This window comes from Eulemur rufifrons, chromosome 9 (assembly GCF_041146395.1).
Source record: "Eulemur rufifrons isolate Redbay chromosome 9, OSU_ERuf_1, whole genome shotgun sequence".
Taxonomy (NCBI): Eukaryota; Metazoa; Chordata; class Mammalia; order Primates; family Lemuridae; genus Eulemur; species Eulemur rufifrons.
This window is the reverse complement of record NC_090991.1, coordinates 4,376,359-4,403,872: the sequence shown is the minus strand read 5'-3', so window position 1 is coordinate 4,403,872 and position 27,514 is coordinate 4,376,359. Positions and strand designations below refer to the sequence as shown.

Sequence of the window (27,514 nt, the reverse complement as noted above, 5' to 3'; positions counted from 1 at the left end):
ACAGTGCACCGGCGTTAAAAGCTGGTAACAGACTGGCATATTTGACCCCCTTAAACTCTAACTAACCATCCTCATGCGGTAGTGGTGCCAGTTAGGCGGGGAAGTTAGGACTAAAGCGTGAGCATAGCAGCCGTCAATTTAGCCCCTATGGCTACTAATGTTCTAATTGTGCCAGTCAGTCTGGGAGGATTATTTTGTTGAAGCTTATTTTATTCTTTGGTATTTTAAATATTAAATAAAAATATAAAAGACGAACAAAAATGTATTAATAAAAATAAAAAGATTTGTTTGTAAAATTTGGATTTAGTCAAAGGCCGCATGTAAGGACTTAGAAGGCCACATGTGGCCAGAAGGCCGCAGGTTCCCCACCCCTGCTCCAGAACACTAGGCCACAATTCCAAGTTTTCTGTGTATATTTAATAACCCAAGATGTTCATGATATAATGTTCAGTTTTAAAAAGGAGTATATACGTTTTTTACATTTTATTTTCCATAGTTTTGAAAGTGAGTATGCATCAGTCGTAAAACAAAAGTTTTATTAGATTTATTTTTAAATATATTATTTACACTTTTTCTGGCCTTTATATTTGTTTTTTAAAAACAAAGTGATATTAAACAAAGGAAAAAGACAGATTTTGTACATATGTTTTTTAATAATTAATTTTTAATAATACATACTTATGAAAAGTAATAAAAAGAAGGTAAAAACCATCCAGATCCTCTCACCTGGAAATAATCTTTGTCGATATTCAATGCTAACATTTCTGTGCATATCTGCACGTAAAGATATAGATAAATTCTTAATTTTAGAAAAATGGAAAAATTTCATAGGTGCTATACTGTTAATAAAACAAATCAAATTGAATGTTACTTGAAAAGAAATTGAAGTGAAATTGAGTAACTTTAACTTGAGATAAACTTCAGTAAATGTTTCCATCTAATTCAATTACAGTGGATTAGTTACTAAGAAATCTATCCAAAAATAACAAAAAAGACAATGAAAGGCCCTGAGATCACAGTTAGTGAGGTGGTGGTGGTGGTGGTGGTGTTTGTTGTTAGCTCATGTTTCAGATTGTCCACTTCTACCGACTGCCTGGAGGAAGTGAGTGTACCTGGACTTCTTCCCAGAAACCTGTCAAGGTTTATGACATATTCTTTTCAAAAACTAGGATTCTCACAGCTATTTAATCTTTTTTTTTTTTTTTTTTTTTTTGAGACAGAGTGTCGCTTTGTTGCCCAGGCTAGAGTGAGTGCCGTGGCGTCAGCCTAGCTCACAGCAACCTCAAACTCCTGGGCTTAAGCGATCCTACCGCCTCAGCCTCCCGAGTAGCTGGGACTACAGGCATGCGCCACCATGCCCGGCTAATTTTTTTTTTTTTCTATATATATTTTAGTTGGCCAGATAATTTCTTTCTATTTTTAGTAGAGACGAGGTCTCGCTCATTGCTCAGGCTGGTCTCGAACTCCTGACCTTGAGCGATCCGCCCGCCTCGGCCTCCCAGAGTGCTAGGATTACAGGCGTGAGCCACCGCGCCCGGCCTATTTAATCTTAATATTGTGTTGAATTGGTCAAAGTATGATCAGTCTGTTTTACTGTGGTTTATCTGTTCCTCAGTTCATTGTTTTGATTCACGCCTTGACAGGAATTCCTTGACCAATATGATTTTTGAAGAGTAGCACATGGATACTGTATTTTTGTATGTTTGAGAATACCTGTTTGTTGTCTTAATACTTACAGGACAACTTGGGCAGCTACAAAATTATCATGTTATACTTTCTTTTCCTCTGTACACATTACTTCACTGTCTTCTGGTAATAAATGTGGAGACTTCTGATACCAACGTAATTTTTTTTCTTTTGTAGAAAATTTTTTCTACCTCAATACCAAGTGATTTTCTTTGTCTTTGAGGTTCCAGAACTTCACTATGTTATATTTTGGTGTTGACTGTTCTTTTTCTTTGTTTGTTGTTTGTTTTTTGAGACAGGATCTCACTCTGTCACCTGGGCTGGAGTGCAGTGGTGCAATCATAGCTCACTGTAGCCTCAAACTCCTGGGCTCAAGTGATCCTCCTGCCTCAGCCTCCCAAGTAGCTGGGACTTCAGGAGCATGCCACCATGCCCGGCTAATATTTTCTATATATTTTTAGTTGTCCAGCTAGTTTCTTTCTATTTTTAGTAGAGATGGGGTCTCACTCTTGCTCAGGCTGGTCTCGAACTCCTGAGGTCAAACGATCCGCCCACTTCGGCCTCTGTGAGTGCTAGGATTATAGGCGTGAGCCACCGCGCCCGGCCTTAAAGGAGTTTTTTCTACATTTGTCTGTTTGACATTTCCCAGTATCAAATTTTATGTTTTCCTACATTGAGGAGAAGGGGTCCCATTGGGATACCTTGCTCCCCACCCAATCCATACCCTTTCCCCCCAATTTGGTTTATAAAGTTGCTGTCTTCCAGACCTCTTGCTTGCGTGCATCAACCCCAGAGGCTAGTAAAACTGCCTTTGGCTCAGCCAAGTAGAGGCTATTTCTGTCAACCAGCTAGTGCTTATGAAACTACCCAACACACTGCCTTGCCCATGGGAGAAGCACAATTGCTTATTGTTGTTGTTTATTTAAATAAATTGTTCTGGGACTTGAATTATACTAAGAACTGCATGAGAAATAGAAGAGTGAGACACAGACCTATTCTCATATTTTGACTTTAGATAAGGAGACATACAAAACAAAACAAAAAATAATAGAATACTATATCTAACTGGGTATTGAGTGGGGTGGTCAGGGTCACGGTTGACAGTGGGGTTCAGCGAAGGTTCCTAAATACAAGGAAGGTATGTAGTAAAGAATCTGGCCTTGCCCAAAGAGAAGTCTGGCCTTTGTCCTTGGCTTCTGGGAGGTGATCTCTGTCGTATCTGACACCAGTGTCTTTGTTTAGGGTGGGGGCTTGGGCTCTGCAGCGTCAGTCCCCTGGGGGCTGAGATCAGCCAGCCAGTCAGTCAGTCAGTTGGTCATGCCTACATGATGGGCCCCATCAGACACTCTGACGCCAAAGCCCAGGCAAACTTCCCTGGTCGGCAGTAGTCCTCGTGGACTGTCACACGCTGATGGGCGAGTACCGCGTCCTGATTCCACGGGAGGACGATGGATCCTCTGCGTGCGGAGCCCTCCTGGACTCTGCGCTGTGTGTCTCTTCCTTTGGCTGATTTTATTCTTTATCCTTTCACTGACATAAACTGCAACCATGCTTATAACAAACAGCTTTCAGTGTGAGGCTGGTTTGGGGAACCCCTGAACTTGCAGTTGATGTCAGAAGCGAGGGAAGTGTAGGGGATTGTGCTTCTAACTCTCACAGTTGGCCCCAAACTCCTTGCAGAAGGCTTCATGGAGGAGGCAGCCCCAAAGCTAGGCCCTAGAAGATGTGTTAGATTTGACCGGGTAGAAAGAAGAGCAGGGAGGATCCCCAGGTTGTCGGAGGACAGAGGCAGGCATGCCACAAGAAGGGAGGATCCCAGGGGCATTGGAGCAGAAGGCGCTGTCTTCTGACTTCAGTGTCTTCATCTTTCTGGAAATGCTGGTCGTATGAGAGTTTTACCACAGACAGAGCTAGATGGCACAGGAAACTTTGGAGAGAATATCTATATGTGCTCAGCCCTTTTTAGGGTCACAAATCAGCAGCTGCTGAATGGCACTAGCCTAAAATCAGTAATCTGTATTATTCCTAACAACGACGAACAATCCCTCCCACTCTTGGCTGCCTGAGGGAAATAGTGAAGAAAACACTACAAAATGATAAGGGAAAACAATGTTTAATAAGTGCCTCTTATGTGTGAGGTACTATTCTAAGTGCCAGGTACACAGTAATGGAAAAATTGGAAAATATAAACAGATCTCCATAAATGTTGGGAGCTTGACTGAGCTCTGGTAAAATAAAGGAGACAGGATTTCAGTGGCCTGGTTTTGACCATCCTAACACTGTTTACTGTCTAAGAGCTCTCCTCCTGCCTAAAAATTATGATCTATGGTCAGCATTTTAAATTTACTTAGAAATTGCTTATGACCTCAAAATGGATTAAAGACTTAAACGTAAGACCTAAACCATAAAAACCCTAGAAGGAAACAGAGCAAAAGCTCCTTGACACTTGTCTTGGCCATGATTTTATGATTACAACTCTAAAAGCACAGGCAACAAAAGCAAAAAGGAACAAGTAGGACTACATCAAACTAAAAAGCTTCTGCACAGCAAAAGACGAGATCAATAAAATGAAAAGGCAGCCTAAGGAATGGGAGAAAATATTTGCAAATTGTGTATCCAATAGGGGAATAATATATAAGGAACTCATACAACTTAATGGCCAAAAACCAAATAGCTGATTCCAAATCAATTTCTCATGGTCAAAATAAAAATAAAGGACCTGGATAGACATTTTCCCAAAGAAGACATACACATGGCCAACAGCGGTATGAAAAAGAGCTCCCCATCCCTGCTCATCAGGGAAATGCATATTGAAACCACAGTGAGAAATCACCTCATGCCTGTCAGGATGGCTGTGGTCCAAAAGTCAAATGATAAGCACTGGTGAAGATGGAGAGAAAAGGAAACTCTTCAACACTGTTGGTGGGATTGCAAATTGGTACAGCCATTATGGAAAACAGTATGGGGGTCCCTCAAAAACCTGAAAATAGAACCACCATATGATCCGGCGGTCCCACGTCTGGGTACGTACCCAGGTGAACTGAAATCAGGATCTCAAGGAGGCACCTGCACTCCCGTGATCACTGAAGCACTCACTATTCCTAACAGCTACAATATGGAAACAACCCACGTGTCTGTTGATGCATGAATGGATAAAGGAAATGTAGTATATCTGTATCTATATGTCTGTATTTATATACACACATGATGGAATATTATCCAGCTCTAAAAGATAAGGAAATCTGAAGCCAGTCACAGTGGCTCACACCTATAATCCTAGCACTTTGAGAGGCTGAGGAGGGAGAATTGCTTGAGGCCAGGAGTTTGAGACCAGCCTGAGCAAGAGTGAGACCCCCTCTCTACCAAAAATAGAAAAATTAGCTGGACGTGGTGGCGCGTACCTGTAGTCCCAGCTACTCAGGAGGCTGAGGCAGGAGGATCACTTGAGCCCAGGAGTTTGAGGTTGCTGTGACCTACGATGATGCCACTGCACTCTAGCCTTGGCAACAGAGCCAGACCCTGTCTCAAAAAAAAAAAAAGTGGGGGGGGGGTGATTAAATTAGGCTAATGCAGCAGTAACAGCCACTGTTTTGGCATTTGCACGTCTCTTATAGTTGATAAATGCTTTCTCACCCAGTTTATCTCATTTGCTCTCTCAAATAAACAGAAATGAAATGGAGCAAAGCAGGCAGTAGGTTGGGGAAAACTTTGATGCCTGACCAAGAAGTCTGGGCTTGGTCACAGAAGCAGTGCTGCCTTATCAGATGTGTCGCACAGAGCAGATGTTTACAGTCCGCAGTTCCCCAAATGATTGGCCTCGCGTGGGTCAGGGCGGGGCAGCCCCTGCTCCTGTGAGCCTGGCTCCAAGGGGGCTTCCCTCCAAGGCAGATCCCAGTGCTCTGGCGGCAAATGGAGCGCAGCCAGGAGCTTCCCACTCCTTGGGGTTCATCTTTCAGCACTTTAGAACCGAGCGTTGACAGGCTTAGCCAACCACTCTCCCCCTTTCTCTCACGTGCTGAAGTTCCATACGAATATCGCTGATGTGTTCCCTTCTAAACGACGCCTTGGTACATTTATGTGGACCGCCCAAGACTGGAGTATGTATGTAGCTATTGTCACTCCAAGGAATTTTCTGTGGTTCCTATATCTGTTTTTCCTTCAGCCACCTGAGCCCAGCAGGTCGAGTTTTACACACCACATTCAGCTCCATTCCAGGAAACAAGCCTGGACTTTGTCCTGGTCCTACTTCATCCCTCTCTCCCTGTCCCTCCCCCCTTGCTGGGCTGTCTGTCCTGCTCACTGTGGAGCATGGTGAGAACCACGTGGAGTGGCTGACAGTTCAGGGCTTGGAAAAGCACAAAGTTGTCCTCTGCAGAAGCAGCCTAAGGGGTTAGCAGAGGAGCCGATGGAGGGAAGGAAATAGCATTATTTAGTGCTGAGGCTGGTGTCATTTTCCTGCTGAAAAACCCTCAATGACTCTCCTTTGCCCAAGTCCTAAGAGGGTCAGTTAATGGCCTTTGTCCATAGGGAGGTGACAGCAGCCTCCCTGGTAGGAGCGTAGAGAGTCCATGTCCTCTCAGCAGCATTGTGGATGGTGCCGCAGGACCTGAACCAAAGAGAGTTGGTTATCTGTTTATGAGACTATGAATAACATTTTCCAAAAAGGGGGTCAAATTGAGGCCGCTGTCTCATGTCAGCTGATACCATAGATCCAAGTGCCAAAAAGGGACAGGACGGATTTCAGCAGGTGGGAGGAGATGGGCCTGTGGAATGGCCAGGTGGAGACACAGAAAACTTGCAGATTATTCTGGTAGAGACTCTACTCCTGACGTGTGGCAGGCCCCATTCCTGATGGCGGGGAGGGACCTAGCTGGCTCCCCAGTTACAGCATCTTGGCTTTGCAGTCAGAAAACCTGGGTTCAAGTCCAGTTCTAACAACCTTGCAAGCAAGCTACTTAACTTCATCTGGAAAGGCTCCTTCAAAACGTGTTCATGTGGCTAAGTTAAGTATCATACTTTTATAGGGTTTTTTTTCTTTTTTTTTTTAAGAGATGGGATCTAGTCTGTTGCCCAGGCTGGAGTGCAGTGGCGTGATCATAGCTCACTGTAACCTCAAACTCCTGGCCCAAGCGATCCTCTGGCCTCAGCCCCCTAAGTATCTGGGACTATAGGCACATGCCTCCATGCCTGGCTAAGTTTTATTTTAGTTTAGTTTAGTTTTTATAGATAGAGAGTTTTGCTATGTTGCCCAGGTTTGTACTTTTTATTAAAGCACTATTACTATTATTCTTATAAACTGCATATCATCCTGCCTTGTGTTTAAGTTGATTGTTAACACATCTGTCTCTGCAACTTGTGGACAGAGCCTTGTCTCATTGATGCTATTTCTTCCCCTCAGCAACAAACACAAAGCTCAAAAAGTACGTTATATAGGATTGTGCATTGATTTCTACTTGTTTTATGTTCGTAAATCTTATCTCTTTAACTGAAATCTGAGTACCTTAAGGGTAGGGACCCCCACTCCCAATATAATTATTGTCACAAAACTGGGCACCAGCCTACTGGAGCTTAGGGAGAAGGTTGTGCCTGATGAGAAAACATGTTCAAGTCGTGCTTCTCCCTTGCAGGGATTTCCCAGATGACCCAGGAGTGCAGTGGGACACAGAGCTCGTGGCCAGCATCCTCCTCCAGCACGTAGAAGCAAATGACATCAACCTGGTAAGGGGACATCAACCTGGTAAGGGGACACCTCCCTGAATGGGAAGCCCGAGGTCCTGGTCCACATCACACCACACAGTTTGTGCAACTTTTCCTGTGGCCCCTCCCACACCCAGTGCTTCTCCAGGCGGGCTCCGTAAAGAGGCCCAAACTCCAGTGCTCTCCCTCAACCTACTGAGGAACAGACACACCTTTCAATATCTTTTAGCTCTTTTGTGAGACTAACTGAATTATCACTGCTCAGGTAGAGGCAGAGGTTTTTTCCAAACTGTGTCCTTTGTAATCACCCCCTGCACGCCCACCTCTGTCCTGCCACCTGGAAACCCAAGTCCCCAGGAGCCTGCACTGTGACTCTCATTTGTGCAGAACTTCACCTTTTATCAAGCATTTTCGCATTTGGAGGATCATTTTAACTTTAGAAGTAAATGGTAGCGGGGCGTGGTGGTGCACACCTGTGGTTGCAGCTACTTGGGAGGCTCATGCAGGAGGATCGCTTGAGCCCAGGCGTTTGAGGCTGCAATGAGCTATGATCGCACCACTGCACTCCAGCCTGGGTGACAGAGCAAAACCCTGCCTCTAAAAGAAGAAGAAGAAAAGAAAAGAAGAAGAAGAAAGAAGAAGGAGGAGGAGGAGAAGAAGAAGAGGAGGAGGAAGAGGAAGAAGAAGGAGAAGGAGGAAGAAGAAGAAGGAGGAGGAAGGAGGAGGAGGAGGAGGGGGAGGAGGAGGAGAAGGAGAAGGAGAAGCAGAGGAAGAAGAAGAAAATGTTGTTATAATTCTCATTTTACATTGAGGAAATTGAGGTTTCCCGGAGAGCGAGCGGCTTGCCCAAGGTAGGCAAGTGGTGAAGCTAGGATTTTAAGCCTCAGTTTCTTTACTCCAGAAAAACACAAAAATAAATTCATACCCATTACAGGAAGAAAATTTTAGTCGCGATTAGAGCAACAGCAGAGATTCCACTTGTAAAAGTGGACAAGCCTAGTGACACCCATCCCAGCTCTTCTGGGATCAGCAAGACTGGACTTAGCCCACGGTCATCTTTAAAGCTGCCAAAGAGGCTTACTGTCTACCTCTAACAAAAGCATAATAATAATCCTTCTTGCCTTAATACCTACAATTCCACCATTTGAGGCCCCACTCATTTGGTTTAAGTTTTCATTAATCCTCATGAAAAGACGTATCCTGCTGGCAGGGAAACATAGTAGGCTTTTATCAGTGACAGATTCGCTGAGTGAATTGATTTGTTAGATCTTTCTTAAGAGCAGATTTTCACCGATACATTAATCAGACTGTTTTTTTCTGATGACAGACTACAGCAGAAACTTAGTACACACGGGCAAAAAGAGGCCCCTAACTGGCTCGCCCTGAATCACACACAGGCTGAGACACAGGCGGGCGTCAGGGCCCCGACCCCGCCAGGACTCTTCTCCATCTTGCTCCGCGTGTTGGCTTCGTTCCTCTTTCCAGTCGGAAAAATGGTCACCGGCAGTTTGCAGGCCCACACTCCCCCACTTCCCCTTCCCGAGGGTCTGGACATGACAGCGGTGGGTTAGATCCACGGGCTTAGGAGGCGGATGCCCAGCCTGCTGACTGGGGCTTGCCCTGGCTCTTACCCTCCTGCCCTAGCCCACACTGTCAGAGCGCCTCTGGGCTCATCAGCGCACACATGTGGACAGAGCGGCCATCAGGGCCAGCCTGGAGTGCCCCCGGCACCCCAGTTTCCCAGGGTAGTGGTTTCCTAGGACCAGTCCCCAAATGATCTCTTTCCTCCCCTACTTGAGTGCATAAGAACTGTTGGTCTCCCCAGTTACCCCTGCTTATAGGATAAGCTCATCTTTTTAAACTTGGAATTCAAGGCCGCCTTTGACCTGACCCTTCCTTAAGTCCTGGACGCTGGTGTGTTGGTCCTTCATGAGGGGCTGGGCCCCTTTCTCAGACCACCATGCAGCTGCCTCGGCCCTGAGCATCCATGGGAGGAACCTCAGGGCACAGACAGCTCTGCGTGCCAGTCCTGCTCTCAGAAGAGCCTCCCACATTTGGGTCTCAGAAAAGCGATTTGTGGTCCAAGCCCACCTCAAGACCTTCTTCTCCAAAAAGCCTTCCCTCTGGGGTTCCCACAGCAGGTGCTGAGAGTACCGTGCACAGGCATGTGTTGCTGTTTATCCTTTAAAGTGCAGACCACGTGGTATGACCTAGACTGTAAGGTCGGCAGGGCCAGGACTGTGCCTGGCGCCTTTACGTCTCCAAGAACTAGAGCGGCCCCCGGTGCTGCCCGCTAGAGCCTGCAGCTTTCAGCCGCCCCTCCCTGCCTGCCGCCTTTCCTGCTGCGCTGAGCCGCTCAAGTTCACCTGAGTGATGAAGGGCCCTTTGCTGTCAGGAGACTCTTGAGTCCATGTAAGTGCTGTAAGGAAGGAAATCGTTTAAAAGAGCTCTTTACTGAACAAATTACTTGCGCCCACTTGCTGATGATAAGGAAACTCAGGTTATCGCTGTGCGGTTGGGAAGGATTTCCCTGGCCTGCACCTAGTGCCACAGTAGAAGTATAGGACTGTGCTGACACCGTGGCCGGTGTGGCCGTAACGGGCCACCACGGAGCTAATGCGGGTTTCCATTCAGCCCGGAGGTCCCGCCAGCACAAGGAGAGGTGGCGAAGCAGCAGCGCAGCGGTGCAGACCCCGCAGGGAGCAAGAGCCAGGCCTGGGGAGAGAGCCTCTCGCCTGGGCAGTGCCCGGGGAGACCGAAAGCAAAGCCGCTCTGCAGCCATCAGCGCCGTGCGACGGCAGGAAACTGGGCTCTGTCTGGCCCCAGCCCTGCGCCCCGGCTCACTGCAGGGGCGTCATAAGGGACACGGAACGGCAGACAGGACAGGGCTTAGAAAAGTTCAGAGCCGCCCTCCACAGAGGGGCTTGGTAGTGTCTACTCTGGGTGTCAAGCCGGCTAGAGCCTGGGCCCCAAGCCCCCACCTCAGCCTTTCCTTAAGCAAGTATTTGTCGGCACCCGCTACAGGACATTCCGTCTCGGCGGTGAGCTGGGGGTGCAGCGGCGGCCGCACGCGCTAGTCCCTGCTCCCTTGGAGCAGGACGCCTGGGCAGCACGCTGCTGCCCGGTGGGACTGGATGCTTCGTGGGGTGGCCTGTGCGCTGTAGGGCGTTTAGCTGCATCCCTGGCTTCTGCCCACTAGATGTCAGTAGCAACGCCCTCCTCGGTCGCGACAGTAAAAATCTCTCCAGACGCCACCAGGGGTCCCTGCGGCAAAACCGCCCCCAGGTGAGAACCAATGTCCTAAAAGCCAGAGCAGCCCTCGCTTGCCTCTTTGATTTATTGGGGTCTGGGCCAGATTTCATTTGAACAAAGACTTCTGCAGGTTAGACAAAGGAAAAGTGGATGCGGTTCTGTGAAGCCGCGGTCCCCAGCCAACCGCCGGGCCGCAGCCCCCTCCCCCGGTACTGGTCTGCGGCCCCTATAAACCCGGCCACGCAGCACCGCCCAGCTCCGCCTGCCCGCACCACCACCCCCGCGCCGTGGAAAATTGTCTTCCATGAAACCGGCCCCTGGTGCCAAAAAGATTGGGGGCCGTAAAGAACTACAGCTGCCGTTATTGTCGTGTACAAATCTGCAGAAGTCCGAAGAGCTGGCTACAATTCAGCTCCACCTGCTTACAACAGAAAGAAAGGGGGAGAGCATAAGAGCATGTAGGATGAGGAAGAAACAAAGGCCTTGGAGAGTTTCGGAAGGGACTGAGCTGAACTCCCGGGTGGCTCCAAATCCCCCAGCCGAGGGTGCCCCCGGCACCCTTCTGATAATCATCCGTGCCATGGCAATGGCCTTGGAGTGGAGACGCTCCAGCATGTACTGCGGTACGGCTTTTAAACACTTTCACGTGGTTTCTTTTTATCTCCACCTCAACCCGGAGAGGAAAGTAGGGCAGGTGTTGCTTTCCTGATCTCACACATGAGAAAACCAAGACATTCCGAGTGGAAATAACCTCTGGTGGTAAAGTTCTGCGACTTGCCCAGGTGCTGTGGTTGACTAGTGTTAGAGATAAGAGGAGACTTTGGTCCCCCCACCCCGCCCTCATCGCGTTGCAGGCCAGAGTAGGATCAGAGCCAGGTATTTGAGTTATGCGATTAACTTTTTGTTAATAGACTTTATTTTTCAGAGCAGTTTCAGGTTCAAAGCAAAACTGAACAAAAAGTAGTTCCCTCATACCCCCTCTCCACACACCCAGCCCCTCCCACTGTCAGCGTGGCCAGCAGAGTGGGACATTGGCACAATCCTAAACCTGCCTTGACACATCATCACCCAGAGTCCATAGTTTACACCACGGCTCACTCTTGGTGTTTCTGTTCTATGGGTTTTGACAAATGTGCCCACTGTTGTATCATTAGCTTTCTATAAGTCTTTAACTCTTTTTTTTTTTTTAATTTCTCATTATGGGGAATTCCAAGCAAATAAAAGTAAAGAAATATAGTTTAATGAACCTCCTTGTTCCAATCACTCAGCCTTAATAATTATCAAATCATAGTCAATGTTATTTTCATTTAAACACCTGTTCACCTCCCCCACCTCCTGCATTATTTTGAAGCAAATCCCTTGCATCATATTTCATATTTTAATAGTTGAGTGTGCATTTCTAAAAGACATGGACTCTTTTTAACATAACTGTAGCACCATTATCACACCTAAAAAAATTAATAATTTATTAATATCAGTATTTTACATTTCTAATTATCTCATGCCATAAATGTGTTTTATTTTTATGGTTTGAATCAAGATCAGTTAATAGGACTTTAGATTTTCTTTTAATCTATAGCCAGCCCCACCTCCCTACACGTATCTTTTTTATTTCCTTGCAATTTATTTGTTGAAGAAACCAGGTTGTTCTGGGAAGAGTCGCAGGGTCTGGATTTTGCTGAATGCATCTTCTGTGATGTAGTTTAACATGCTCCCTTCTCCTCTGTATTTCCTATAAATTGGTGGTTGGATCTACTTTAGAACTTGATCAGATTTTTTTTGACAAGACTCTGTCATAGGTGGTGCCTTCTCCCACCATGAGGTGCATAATGACTGGTTGTCTGTCTTTGGGTGATGTTAGCAGCCATTGACGATCCGTCCCTAAGTCCGTCAGTTCATTAGGGCTGTAACACTTCTATCATGTCTTCTTTTATTAGCCGGAATATTTCTATAAAGAGAAACTTACCGTCAACTGCCCTTTAGTCATCCACTGACACAATTTGCATAGGGAAGGTAAATTAAATGCCTGATTCCTTATGTACCTCTCGGCGGGAGAGCATAATACCAACTACAATATAGTCTTGACAGAAAAAATTGATTCTTTCAAAATAATGAGTTGGTTGCGTAGTATCGCCATAGTGATCAACTAATAATATTTTGAGGCTGGGTGTGGTGGCTCACGCCTGTAATCCCAGCACTTTGGGAGGCTGAGGCAGGAGGATGGCTTGAGGCCAGGAGTTTGAAACCAGCCTGAACAACATATCAAGACCCCACCTCTACAAAAAAAATTTTTAAATATAGCCAAGCATGGTGGTGCCCACCCGTAGTCCCACCTACTCGGGAGACTAAGGCAGGAGGATTGCTTGAGCCCAGGGAATTCCAGGCTGCAGTGAGCTATGATTATGCCACTGTACTCCAGCCTGGATGACAGAGCAAGATCCTATCTCTAAAAAAGAAAAATTCTTTTAAACACAATAATAATATTTTGATCTTTTTTCGTTATTGATGTTTAGTAGAATTCAAGCATATTTGAGGGGCTGCAGTCTCCTTCACTGATGCTCACATTGTCCCATATTTTGCCAGTGGGCACCTCAGCTCCTGGGTCCTTCTGATACTGCTCAGGTAGCTTTTGGTAGTTTCCTTGCTGTCCTCACGTGTGACAAGATGTTCAGGTTCATCTGACACATTTCCTGCCCCAATCTGGAGTCAGCCATCGCCCCAAGGAGCCCTGGTTCCTTTCGGTGAGAAATGGTATTTTTAAAACCAAGATGTGGGCACTCGGGACGCTCGTCACTGTTAGACTGAACATCGTTTCTAGACCTTTTCAGTGGCCAGAACTGGGAAATTGTTATAAGTAGTTATCTTCTAAAAAGAAATGTTTTTATTTCATCCTATGTTGAAATTCTCTTGCTAAAACATTTAATTTCCTTTTATCAAGAAAGTGAGTTCAATATTGTCACGACAGGTTTGCTGAGCCTCAGGGCCGGCATTCGGAATGTCCTTGATCTCTTTCTTGAAAGCGCAGCTTGTAAGGATGGCACAGGAACAAGTAGGGACTCCCACCTGGCTTTTTGGCAGAACTTGGAAGTTTTTTAAAAAGCTGAAGCTACTTTATAAATAATTGTTATGCAGTCTCTATGAATTTGATTTGATTTTGCCATTTCCCTATTTCTGGAGACTTGGGTAGGAAAATAAAACCTCTCTGTTTAGTTGCATTTTGGTTCCATGAGAATTGTGATGTTGTGCCTGGAAGCCTGAAAGATCGTCTCAGAGCCTGAAGCCTGAGCTTTTCTCACATGGACTGGAACTATCAGGCTACCTAGAGGAGTGGAGAGTGGACGAAGTGCAATTGTCCTTCTCACCAAGAAACCCTCTTGGACACAGGGTAGCAGCTAAAAATGTTTTTATGCATCCAGGGTGGCCCATTTGTGTGAACTTCGGGCAAGGGCTCGGTTTCTGGACCTCAGTTTCTTACACTGTCATTTCGGGTTAGTAACGTCTGCCCTGCCTGTCTCCTAGGATCCTTGTAAGAACCAAATGGGATAAGGATGGGAGAGGGTTCTGCCAAGGACAACACACTATAAATACGCTGGGCGTCATCTTTCCTACTGGTGGAGCCTTCAAAAGGCCAGGAGTTGACTATAGGTGGGTCAGCCTGCAGTCGAGAGGAAGAAGGGTGACAGGATTAAGCCCAGGTGGGACTAGGGGACTGCAACTTGGAGGTGCATGATTCTTTGTATCCATATGTATGACTTTAGAAATCTATCCAGTGATGGAGTATTTGGAGCCACGGATGTTGCTGAAGAGGAAGGTTGTTACTTAGACGTAAACAAAAATGGGTTTTGAACAGTTCGGTGTGTGGAGGGCCTCTGTGAGCAGGAAGTTGACAAATATCAGATGGATTTGTAAGGTTGGTGACATTGCCATGTCCCAAACCTCATCTCCAAGGTAGTTTTTCTCCCTATATTAGCTTCCTGTGGCTGCTGTAACAAAACGCCCAAACCTAGTGGCTCAAAACAACACAAAGTTATGCTTTTACAGTTCCAGAGGGCAGAAGTGCAAAATCGGCTTCACTGAGCTAAGATCGGGCGTGGGCAGCTGGTCCCTTCTGGAGGCTCCGCAGGGAGAACCAGTTTTCTCGCCAGCTCCAGCCTCTCCTGGCTGCCTGCATGCCTTGGGTTGTGGCCTCTTCCTCAGTCTTCAAAACGTGTCACTCTACCTTCTGCTTCTGTTGTCACATTGCATTCTCCTCTGACTCCGACCCTCCTATGTCCCTCTTATAAGGACCTTTGGGGTCATGTCAGGCTCACCAACTGATCCAGGGTAATCTGTTAGGAAGTTAGGAAGACACGCAGCCGTCTCCCGGGTTCCTGGTTCAGTCTTCCAGGAACCCAAAGGGCAACGTGACAAAGTGAACGTGAAAGAGTTTGGAAAGTGGTAGAAGCGTGAAAATTATCATTTTTTATTCCGACGTGAACTCCATTGATGAGCTCGTAAGAGTGATCTGATTTGGGATAGAAATATAACGACACTGACCATTGGAAGAAGACTTGAGTGAATTCTGGCATCCTGGCGTTAGAATTCGTCCATTACCCCCACTTCTGCTAACTTGGCCAGCGTGGTGGAACACTGAGGCGCGATGACAGGAGCCTGAAATGTCTTCTGAATTATTAAAAATGTGTGTGCGTGTTTGGTGCCACGAACAGCGAAGCTAACTGTTATTGTCCTTTCAATTAGGGACCCATCAGTGGCTGCCGTGGTAACCCTGTTAGCCAGTGTGTGCTGCCCACAGGCCACACTGCCGCACAGATGAGACCACCCAGACCCCAGGAGAAGCAACTTGTCTAAACTCACGTGGCCGCTGGCCACTGTCAGGGTGAGCGTGCAGGTCCCCCAAGTCGCACGCGGTGCTTTCTCCCGCAGCCCCGCCAGGCACTGGCAAGGCGGCCTCTGCATCCTCAGCCTGCTCGGGGGTAAGGTGGGGATGGTCCCGCTCAACCAGTGTTACTGCCCTTATTATTACACAGGGTTTTCTGTGAAGTTGACACGTTTTACAGTTTAAAAACAGACCGAGTGAATCCCTTGCCAGCCCATTCCAACCCCAGTTCCAGGTTCCTTTGTCCTTGCTGTGTGGTCACCTTCTTTCCTTGGGGACAGTTTGCCTCTTCCCGTCACCCCTAACCAACCATCCTATTTCTTTCCTGAGTCCTTGCTTTCTTAGGTTTCTTTTATTATTCGAGTTATCCTTATTATTGTTGTTGTTATTATTATTTAAACTATCCTTTGGTTCTTTTAATCCATCTGTGCAGAAATGAAATGTTGGAACCTAGACTGAGCTTGTGGTTAATAAAATATGTTGATAAATCTGTGAAAATGGAAACAGGCAGTCTCTGAATAAATATGCTTTTTCCAGGAACTCCACCGCAGGGCATGGTGGACGTTGTCCCTCAAAGCTTTTGTGCCCTCAGTGTGGCATGAGGGAAAGAAACCAAATAAACCAGGCCACGTGTGCATGAACAGAGTTCACATGGAGCCAGCCAGGAGCACTGAACGTGCTGAGAAATGGCCAAGCAGATAAGCAACAAAGATACCTGAACCCACATTTCTGCGGCGCCTGAATTCCACGTGCTCCGCTGGTCAGAACAGGAGTAAACAGTCAGACCCACAGGAATGGTCTCCACGCAATCAGCCAAAGCAATAGTGACACGCCACCAAGCTGCTCGGGAGTCAGCTCAGGTGTGCCCCAGTGTGACAAGTCTCAGGGTTCTGCTCGCTCCTTTCCTTCCCCAGGGAATGGAGACGGCTGCTCGGGAGCGGGCGGTGGAGAAGCACTAGACAGTCACGAGTGAGACCCTGTGTTTCTCCACAGGTGGTGACCTTTGATGCAGGGGGAGTCAGCGGCCACAGCAACCACGTGGCCCTGTACGCGGCTGTGAGGTACGACTCTCTGGTGATGGGGGTGGCTCATTTTGCTCGGGGTTCCCAGTTTCTAAAGCACTTTCCCTCGTGTTCTCTGGGCCCCATGAAAGTCACTGCTGGATTTTCCGCGTTGCTCACTACCTCTCACCATGTCTCTGAGAAGTCTCTCTCCAGTCCTAGCAGGCATGCCCGTCTCCTAAACAGCCGAATGGTTTTTACCCTCTGGATACTGAAAATGGGGTCTTTGCTGTGGCCACAGAAAGCTTCAGGGCCACGTTTGCAGCCCCTGCGGCCTGTGGACGAGGCTTTGAGGAATGAGTTCTGTGACTCAGTGTGCCGCCTGGCTTCTTTCCACTTCCTGTAAGATGACTTACTGTGTCATCTTCCATTATGGGTTTCGTTCACTAGCTCAAATCTTTCTTTGGAAAAGGAGTATATATATAGATAGATAGATAGGTAGATAGATAACATGAAATCTCATTTGTTCTTCACAGTCACTGTATTCTACTGATATTTAGCACCCTATTCTACCAACATTTTACTGGTAAAAACAAAATGGAACCCCAAAATACTGAGTGACGACGTAGGGTCACACAGACATGGACCTTGTCTCCTGTCCTGCAGTGAAGTGCTTCCCTTGGGCCCCTGGCCAGCGGTGTGGGGCCGTCCTAGCTACTGAAGGGAAGGACTTGTCTGATAACCCCCTAAACATGCCCGACACTCCCAGGCTAGAGCAGTGTGACATGTGAAGTTGGACATGACCTCGCCAACCATGAGTTCCAACCACCTCCTTTTACTGAGGCGTGAAGTGTTTGCCCGGCACGACAGGGCTGAGCGATGGCAGAGGCAGTGGCAGGACCCAGGAATCCTGGTTCCCTGCTCGTTATTCTGTCAGACATGTGAGGCCAGCCCAACCCGGGGACCCTGCAGTCTTGTCCCTGAACTGTACCTCGCCTAGTGGGAGATGCTATTAATGGAAATGATTACCACATGGTCTCTCCAGACGGCCCTTCTGTGTCCCTGACGGTGGGATGAGGGGAGGCCAGACTGCTCTCCCCTCTTGTGACGACTGTTCGCTTCCGGCCCAGCCACAGGCCACAGCTATGAAGGAGACATGTTGCTCATGGCATTAGGTCCCTTCAGATTCAGGAAAGACACATCCCCCAGTCACAGTCCAAGATGCAATCTTTTGTGAAGATAATGTGGAAAAATGGGGCCGCCCAAGGGTGGTCTTTCCAACCGTGTGGTCACCAGGGCTCCCCTCCCAGCCCAGAGTCCTCTGTGGCGTTAAGGGCTGTGAGTGTGACCTCGGGGCACTCGCCTGCAGTGCTGCCTCCCCTCGGTACCGCCTCACACGCAGAATGGCCCCGGGGCTGTGCCCCAAGTGCGGGACCATCGCCTCATTCTCAGGATCCCGGGACCCTCTCTCAGGTTTTTCTGCTTCTCAGGGCCCTGCCAGGCAGTCAGTTCCACAGTCTGTCGTTCTTCCTCAGCTCTTAACCCTGCTCCCGAGTCCCCGTCCTGTGCATGTGTCTGTGGGGAACGGCTGCCTACCCGTCCCGCTCCGCCCCGGCTTTGTAAACTCAGTGCAGGGGAGAGGTTTGGAGCTCGCTGCCGTTGGGCCCGCCTCGTCCCCCCTCTGCAGGCAGCCAGTGCAGAATGGCCTTCCTGTCAGAGGGGGCGAGTGGGGAGGTCGGAAAGGACAAAGGAAATATCAGGGAAGAAATAGCATTAATACTTTCAAATATTCCCCTACCATACTCACATTACAATTTCAGGAGAAAAACTTTAAAGAGTCCAAAGTAGCCACCTTCATCCTCTAAGGGCAAAGCTTGGACCAGGGCACCGTGAGCCACAGACCGGCCTCCGACTGGCTGTCCTTGGGCAAGGTGCCCACCTGGCCCCCTCAGCTGTAGCCAGAAGTAGGGAATCCTGGAAGTCTCTGTGGTGATTTATGTGACAGAAACCACCTGGAAGCCCCTGTGGAGGGGACCGCGGGCAGGGCAGGCCTCCACCACGGCCCCTCCTGTTCCCTAAGGAACACACGATTCTCACTCTCTCATTCTCGCCCTTTCCCTCCTCCAGGGCCCTGCGCTCAGAAAGGAAGTTACCTGAAGGTAAGGCCTGTCCCTCTTGCAAAAGGCTGCTACTGTCTCCCTCTAAAAACTCACTAGAGAGAAATTTGCAAACATGCAGAGGGCTGCCCCAGGCCGAGCAGAGGCAGGGAGGAGGAGGCTGGTCGCACCCCTCCTCACCCAGCTCGGGTGCCCGGCAGGCCGCACCCCAGGCAAGTGCCTGCAGCAGGGCTGCCTCCGACGGCCAGGGAGGCCGGGCTTGCCCCTCCTGTCAGCCTCTCTCCAGGGGTCGGTCTTTTCCACCTCTGGAATTCTTCCTGTCTGTCCACCCGAACTCACATCCCATCCCCCAGTTAATTAGCCAGGCTGTGAATGACCGACGGGTGCTTGATGGACCAATGTGCTTGCGTGAGGACTCTTCCCCCAAGGTGTCTGGCCCCACCTGCCGTTCATTGCACGACACCAGGCTTGGCCGCTCTGAGCCAGTGTCTGGTCTGCCATACCTCACGGGAGCGATGTGATGATTCGAGGGAAAACGTAAGATGTGCCCTTTGTGCGTGGGGTGACTGAGCCCACCAAGCTGTAAGGTCCCTAAAACGTGACTAGTCCATTTCATTCTTTTATCAACCCTGGGACACAGGCAGGTCTCACCCTGTCAACACCATTTTACAGATCAGAAAACTTGAGGCTCAGAGTGGTGAAGGGACTTTGCCAAGTCTGTCAGTCCTTGAGTGACAGAACTGCAGCCAGGTCTCTGGCGTCCCAGTGCAGAAATTCCTGTCCCCATCACCTACCCTTGGCCTTGAGGTATCCAGATCCCACCCCTAGCAACCAGCCTCTTCTCGCGGGGGCATGTGGCGGGTAGAAGATAGCCAGCCGGGTCCTCGGTGGCCCTTTCGTTCTTCCTGGCTCCGGGAACGCTGGGCAAAGAGCAGCTTTGGTGCCATGGAGACACCAGGCCACCTGCGGCCACGGCCTGCCCTGCTCTGGCCACCGGGGAGCGGGAGGGTGCCCGGTGGGAAATCTGGCTGGGGCCACCGGGCTCCTCACTGCTCCCGCCCCTCCCAGCAGGGTGCCCGGTGCTCACGCTGCAGTCTGTGAACCTGCTGCGCAAGTACCTCTCCCTCCTGGACCTGCCCTGGTCTCTGCTCCACTCCCACGACGTCCTCTTCGTGCTCACCAGCGCAGAAGTGGCGCGGGCCAAGGTGAGGATGGCAAGTTCCTGGTCACCTCGACTCAGATCTGTGCCCCAGACCCCGGCTCCTCAAAGCCCTGCCCCTGCAGAGGCCCGGACCGAAGGCCTTCCACGGCGGCTCAGCGTCTGTCCCTGGGTGTGAGGAGCAGGCCGGCTAGACCTTGGGAGGCACGGATTTTCAATGACTTTGGCCTTCGTTTCTGATTATAGAAGTAAAGATGGGCGTGGTGGCGCATGCCTGTTGTCCCAGCTACTCAGGAGGCTGAGGCGGGAGGATCGCTTGAGCCCAGGAGTTTGAGGTTGCTGTGAGCTAGGCTGCTCACTACAGCACTCTAGCCAAGGTGACAGAGTAAGACTCTGTCTCAAAAAAAAAAACATGAATCCCTTATTGTTGACATTTGATTTACCAGTTTTCACTGTTCCACACGGAGCAGTGCTCCCAGCCTGAGCTTAGGGGGATTCAGACCTGCCGGGGGCTCTGTGAAGAGCCAGTGGGGCAGCCCGCAGAAGCCGCTTTGCCAGCGGCGGAAGAGCTAGGCCAGGGAGGGAGGCCCTGCCAGGGAAACTCGGCTGTCAGCGGGGCAGGCGGCTCTCGGTGCCACCATCCTTAGGGAGAGGGCGAGCTGAGGAGACTCGCTCCCCAGTCTGTCTCCAGGTGCAACCCCCAGTGGACGTAAGTCCCTTACGGAGGGAAGGGGGGCAGTGAGGAAAAACAGCTGAGCCGGGCGTGGTGGTCTCAGCTACTCAGGAGGCTGAGGCAGGAGGGTCTCTTGTACTCAGGAGTTCAAGGCTGGCTTGGGCAACAAAGTGAGACCCCCCCCCCCATCTCTAAAAAAAAGAAAAAGAAAAAAAATTGAGAAAACCATTTTGTTTGAAACTCAAGATAATGATTTGTTTGTTTATTTAGCTTTGTTTTCTAAATTTACTACTATAAACCTTTATACCCACTAAGAGGCACTTTGCTAAATGCTGATAATGCAGGGTGGAGCAGAAATATTCTCGTTCTGTCTATAGTGCCTTAATTTTGTACTGTATTATTTCTGTCTTCATTTATGTTTTATTCTATTCTTTTTTAAATCTCTTGAACTTCAAAGGTTAGCTTCATTTTCATTTTCGATCTTTAAGAAAAATACACTTTAAGACTATTAATTTCCCTGGAAGTATTCCTTTAGCAACACTTGACAAGTTTCATAGTTCTTCCACTGTCGTTTAGTTATAAGTAATTTATAGTTTCCATTGTGAGTTCCTATTTAATCTATGAGGTTTTCAGGGGTGTAGTTTATAGATTACAAATGTGTGTGTCAATCCTCATTATTCATAGTTCCATGTTTGCAAGTGCGCCTGTACTTGGTAAAATTCATTTATAACTCCAAAACCAATACTCTTGGGTGCTTTTGTGGTCGTTCACAGACACTCACAGAGCAGTGAAAAATCTGTCACTGGTGCACACATGCGCGTTCCCAGGTGAGGCTGCATAGGCAACACTCGCCTTCTTGTTTCAGCTCTCATACTAAACAAGTGTCCTTTTCATGGTATATTTAATGTCCCGTTTTTCTCATTTTTATGGATTTTTTAATTTTGTTGTTTAAAATGGCCTCTAAGAATGGTGCTACAGTGTTGTCTTGTGTTCCTAAGCACAAGAGGCTATAATGTGCCTTACATGTGTTTGATAAGCTTCATTCAGGCATGAGTTATGGTGCTATTGGCCATGAGTTCAATGCCAATGAATCAACAATATATATTACATAAGAAGTCTTTAAATAGAAACACACATAAAACAAAGTTAGATATTGATCAGTATTGATCTATTGATGACAGTGTGGCCCGAGGTTTGCAAGAACCCAACCCTGTATTTCCCCTAGGAACAATGGGTCAGTAGTCACTAATTCAGTGTTCTCAGTGACTTATAGAAATTAACTACTGCAAATCGTGAGAATCGACTGGATAGATGTTTGTGTGCATGTGGTCTTTTGGTTGTTGATTTATAATTTAATAGCTATGTGGTTTGTATAATACTGATTTTTAAAAATTTATTGAGATTTCCTTATTGCCTTAATTTGTGGTCAATATGATCAATTTGTGTGAATGTTAATATGTGTTCCAAAAAAGAACATGTGTTCTCTACTTGTTGCATTCTGGGTTCTAGATATTACTAGTAGGTCAAGCTTAGTGTTGGTCCAAACTTTTTTTTTTTTTTTTTGGAGACAGGGTTTCACTCTGTGGCCCAGGCTAGAGTGCAGTGGCATCATCATAGCTCACTGCAGCCTCAAACTCCTGGGCTCAAGTGATCCTCCCACCTGAGCCTGCTGAGTGGCTGGGACAACAGGTGCACGTCACCATGCCTGGCTAATTTTTGTATTTTTTGTAGAGATGGCATCTCACTATGTTGCTCAGCCTGGTATCAACCTCCTGGCCTCAAGCAATCCTCCCACCTTGGCCTTACAGGTCAAAATTTTTGTATCTTTTTTTTACCTTTTGATGTATTACTTTCTGGTACAAGTATGTAAAGATCTCCCATCTTGAATCAGGATTTGACCATTTGTCTTTGTCAATTTTTGCTTAATGTGTTTTTAGGTGCAGAAAAAAATCAAAGCTGTTATACCTTGTTAGCAGATTATTCCCTTTATTATCCTATAATGTCTCTCTTTAGTAATGGTTTCTGACTTACATACTATTTTAATAATATTGCTATACTAGCTTTCTTTAGATAGTATCTGCATGGTTTATCTTTTTGTTTCTTTAATCCTTTAATATTAGGAACTATATTCAGCAGCTGAATGATACAGTACAATATAACTGGTAAAATCATAGTTTTGAAGCCTTTTGTTGTGATTTTTAGTTGTGTTTTCTGAAAGTAGCATATAGTTGGATTTTTTTAATCCTGCTCCGAAATATCTTATAGGGAGTATATTCAGTATTTGGACTTATATCTACTATCTAATTTTGTGTTTTCCAAACCGTTTCCCGCCCCCCACTTCCTGCCTTCTGTTGGGTTGGTCAGGTTTTGCATAGCCCCTCTTCCTCCTTTTCCCCTGCTGTTTGTGTGACTCCTAAAATTTTAATATCATCCATAACTATAAAATTCAAAGCATAGAGTTATTCAGTATTTGTCCTCCTTAGCACAAGAAATCATGCATGTTTTAACTGCACGTGATCACCTGCCCTTGACGTTGTGGCTTACAGATCGTTACTGTTGTAGGCCGGACTCCTGGCCCCCGTGCTTCCTGCGTCCCACACATTCCCTCTGGGTGCACGTTTTGCTCATGCATTTCCTTCAGTAATTTTTATGATGAGGGGGAAGATATTTTTGGTTGTTGGATTTGGGGCATTTATACCTGTCTTCCTCTGTGCTGAGAGTTTGCAGCTGCTGGAAGGCCAGAGTCAGATCCTCTGCCAGCAGTTCTGGGCCGTCTCTGAGCCTGTAGGTAGCTCGGCTGAGTGCTGGGCTCAGGCGTCAAACTTGCCGTGCACTGCAGCGGGCCACCCCAGTGGACAGCATTTTCTCACCAGCCTCCTCTCAGAGGCTAGGGAGCCCCTGGTTCTGGCAGAACCCACGCTTCAAGTTTGGGGACCCTCTCTGGCAGAACCCCCACCCCCGCACCCTCCATCTCAGCATGAATTTTATCCTAAGGAAATGAACAAAGATATGTCCAGAAATATATGTGCAAGAATGACCATTAGAATAATTTATAATAGCTAAAATAGGAACTAATATTCAGCAGCTGAAGGATACAGTACTATATAACCAGTAAAATCACAGTTTTGAAGGATATGTAGTGAAAATGCTTCAAAAGAGGGGAAAAAGCAGGAATACAAAATTGCACATAAAATTTTGATATGTTTTATTAGTCCCTTGGAAAATATGAACACAAAGTAATAGAAAAGTATAGTTTGGAAATATCCACGTTGGCAACCGCTACTTTCTCTAAGTGCGCATCTCGTGGCACGAGTGCGGACAGAGGACAGGCCACACAGGCGGCGTGGTGTGGGACACCCCTGCAACTTGGTGACTGTCACAAGTAGAAAAATCAGGTGTGATCTGGACTACAGAGTTCATCCCTTCTCTCAATGTTTTCCTAAACATTTAATTTTTATTATGGTCTTCAAAATTTTAACACCATTCTGTCAGTTGACACGCCCATTTTGTTTCCAAGGCATTTCATTTAAAATTTTTAGTTGTATTTCCTGTGGAAACAATGCTGTGTAATATTTTGCCTGAATATATCCTGTGGTGACAGTTCTGCCTGAATTCCCTTTACCAGTTAAAGCTTGGTTATTACAGGTGTTTATATCTCTAAAGTCATATATGTTCTAACAGTGAATATGAAATGAGTTCTTTACATTAAGGCTCACAATGATATTAGCTTAGAGAGGCTGTTTAATTATGGTATTAATACTTAGAGAAAAACAGGCAGCAACCTTTTATTTTATCCATTTATTTATATTTAGGCCATCCGTGGTGGAACTTTTTTGTTTGTGTTAGGCCATCAGCGACTTTATCTAGTTAAATCAGTTGCTATAATCTATTCTGCTTAAAAAAAGAACTACACTAGGTCTGAATAACAATATCCATCTCCCCCACGAGGTGGGAAGCGCAGCCCCTGCCTGCACACCGTGCCTGTTCTCCTGGCGGTGATGGCATCCGCCCCCTCGCCCAGTGCAGAGCGGTGGGGCAGAGTGCTCAGCCCGCTTCCCGTGAACCGCCGCTGCCTGGACGTGTGTTGGGTGTGTGAGGTGGCAGCACAGTGACTAACAGCGCAGGCTCTGCGTTCCAGTCTCAGCTCTACTACCTCCTAGCTATTTGAGATTGATGAGTTCCCTCGTCCATTTATTTTTTAAAAAGCAATAATAATCGTACTCAAGTCACTGGGTTGTTAGTGTTGAGATGATGCACGAAGACTGTTCTCCCAGTTTCCTGGCGTCTCACGGTGAGTGCTCTGGCTTCTGTTAGCATCGTCTGCTGCAACCGCAGGGAAGTACGTGCAGGGTGGGACAGGGAGGCGGTGACTGGAGGCCAGTCCAGAGGCTCCTGGGTCACAGGAAGAAGCCATGTAAGGATAAGGCATAAGGTATTTCAGTGGGAGGAAGGGTTTAAGGTGAGGAGGCCAGAACTGAAAGTAACGGGAACAGCTCCAGGGTGCGAGTGTTCCATAACTGGTTCTCTTTGATTCTTCTAGAGAGCCATGTCCTGCCACCGCAGCCAGCTCCTCTGGTTCCGTCGCCTGTATGTTCTGTTCTCCCGGTACATGAGAATCAACTCACTGCACTTCCTCTGAAGCCTTGAAGAGTTTTCAGATTCAAGGAACAATGGGGGAAGAGAGACCAGGAAGCACAGGGGACCTGGCCTGGCGCTGGCGTACTTGCCTGAGCTGGAGGAGCTGCATCTGGAGCGGCCTCTGCAAAAGGGAGCCCGGTAGGCCAGGGGCCATCCAAACGTCAGCTTCCTCCTCTGGGAAAAAACCCAAAACCAAAACCAAACCAACCCAAGGATAATAATAGGTACCTTGCTAGCTTCTCAAGTTCTTGTGAAAAACAATTTGCATAACAACACAGTGTATGTTGAAAACCTAGCACAGAGCCTGGGCAGGTCACTGTTATCATAAATGAATGTAAAAGTGCTCTAAAAGCACTTCACAGGTGTGATTTTTACATAGTTTCCAAAGTCGGCTCACCAAACACACACACACACAATGCACCAGTCTACATAGAATTAGTTCAACCATAACTCCTTTGATTTTTCTTTGTGGCCTATTTATCAGAACTTTCATCCAAGGAAAACTTGCTCTGTTCGAGGCGACAGTCACCGACTGGCACGTCCCCGTGCAGAGCACTGGGGGCGGGGCACTGTGTGACACAGAGGTGACTGCATGGGCCTGCCTCAAAGAGCTTACAGTTGAATTTCTCAGCTCTCAGTCTTTTGGGTGATGTAAGAAATAAGAAAAATTTGGAACTTTTTCATTTTTTAATGTTCAAGAACCTGATGTCTAAAATTGTCTACATGCTGGGCATGGTGGCTCACACCTGTATTCCCAGCAACTTGGGAGGCTGAGGTGGGAGAATTGCTTGAGGCCACGAATTTGTGAACAGCCTCAGCAACTTAGCAAGATCCCATCTCTTAAAAAATGAAAAAAATTATGGCCGGGCGTGGTGGCTCACGACTGTAATCCTAGCACTCTGGGAGGCCGAGGCGGGTGGATCGCTCAAGGTCAGGAGTTCGAGACCAGCCTGAGCAAGAGCAAGACCCCGTCTCTACTAAAAAAATAGAAAGAAATTATATGGACAGCTAAAATATATATAGAAAAAAATTAGCCGGGCATGGTGGCGCATGCCTGTAGTCCCAGCTACTCGGGAGGCTGAGGCAGTAGGATCGCTTAAGCCCAGGAGTTTGAGGTTGCTGTGAGCTAGGCTGACGCCACGGCACTCTAGCCCGGGCAACAAAGCGAGACTCTGTCCCAAAAAAAAAAAAAAAATGAAAAAAATTAGCTGGGCCTGGTGGCGCATGCCTGTAGTCCCAGCTACTCAGGAGGCTGAGGTGGGAGGATCACTTGAGCCCAGGAATTCAAGGCAACAGTGAGCGATGATTGTGCCGCTGCACTCCGCCTGGGTGACAGAGTGAGACCCTGTCTTTAAAAAATAAAAAAATAAAAAAATTGTCCTATAAACAAAAGCTCTCTGAAAGGTCTGGCTTGCAAATTACTTTTAGAGTCCAGTTAATGGTCCCAGAAGTGGCCTGTGGCAGGGACCCGTAGTGAAGAGCACAGGTTGGTGACCCCGGGTTAGAAGCCAGAATGACCAGCAGTGTAACCACAGGCAAGGTGCTGAACCTTTCTCTGCCTCAATTCTCCCATCTGCAAAATGGGAGATAAAAACAGTCTCAAATCAGAGAACTGAACTGGATGAGTCACGAAAGTACATAACAAAGGGCGTTGGTGTGCGCTCCCCGTGGGCAATCCCTCTGTCGGAGGAAGCCCTGAACTGCTTTCTCCATGGCAGCAGGTTAGAGACCTGCTTGTTCAGCCCCTCCACCCAAACCTGCTCTGCTTTGCTCAGCGTCACCATTATCCTGAACGCTCCTAGGGACCACAGGAGACTGACAGAGCTATAGGCCCTGAAGCTGGAATCAAAAATGAAAATCTGATTACTGATTTGTCTACTTAAAGTTTGTCAACAGTCCCTAATAGCCTTCATAAAGTGTGACTAGAAGCAAGTCACAAACACTGGCTAGAGTGTCGTAGGACAGGCTGACTTCTGTCCTGCCACTGGGAAGGCAGACACAGACAACCCTGCCTTTCTGGACAGCAATTCTCAGTGTGTACTAAGAGGTTTTCAGATATGCACACTCTATGACCTAGGGAATACTTAGAAAGTCAAAATGGTACACACAGTATGAGATCACAAGAGTATTACTTACAATAGCAAAACTGGAAAAATCCAGGGATGCAGTTGTATTTTGAAACGAGGAAAAATGTAAATGCACTATCTTAAATTTTTAAAACAGATTAGAAATAGCACAAATCCCATTTTTGCTAAATGAATATACATATGTGTACAAATATAACAGACACATCTCAAAGGATATATATCCAAAAGGTAAATACTAACTAAAGGTCATCTTTCAACAATGAACATTTACAGTTTTAAAGGATTTTTTATTATTGTTTATTAATACTTTTGACTTGAGAAAGACTTT

The 27,514-nt window shown here is 47.3% G+C and overlaps 1 protein-coding gene across 7 annotated transcripts in view; it reads left to right on the top strand.

Annotated features, from left to right (window-relative positions):
- PIGL (phosphatidylinositol glycan anchor biosynthesis class L) overlaps positions 1–25,508 on the top strand; it is a 42,327-nt gene extending 16,819 nt beyond the window's left edge. The window contains exons 3-7 of one of the 7 annotated variants that reach the window (XM_069481890.1): positions 7,314–7,404; positions 16,505–16,572; positions 18,640–18,671; positions 19,698–19,834; positions 25,002–25,508. In XM_069481890.1, coding sequence (XP_069337991.1) covers positions 7,314–7,404; positions 16,505–16,572; positions 18,640–18,671; positions 19,698–19,834; positions 25,002–25,100 — 427 coding nt within the window. In that variant the 3' untranslated portion in view covers positions 25,101–25,508. The other 6 variants (XM_069481891.1, XM_069481893.1, XM_069481895.1 and 3 more) reach the window with 6 other exon arrangements.
- The last annotated feature ends 2,006 nt before the right edge of the window (positions 25,509–27,514 follow it).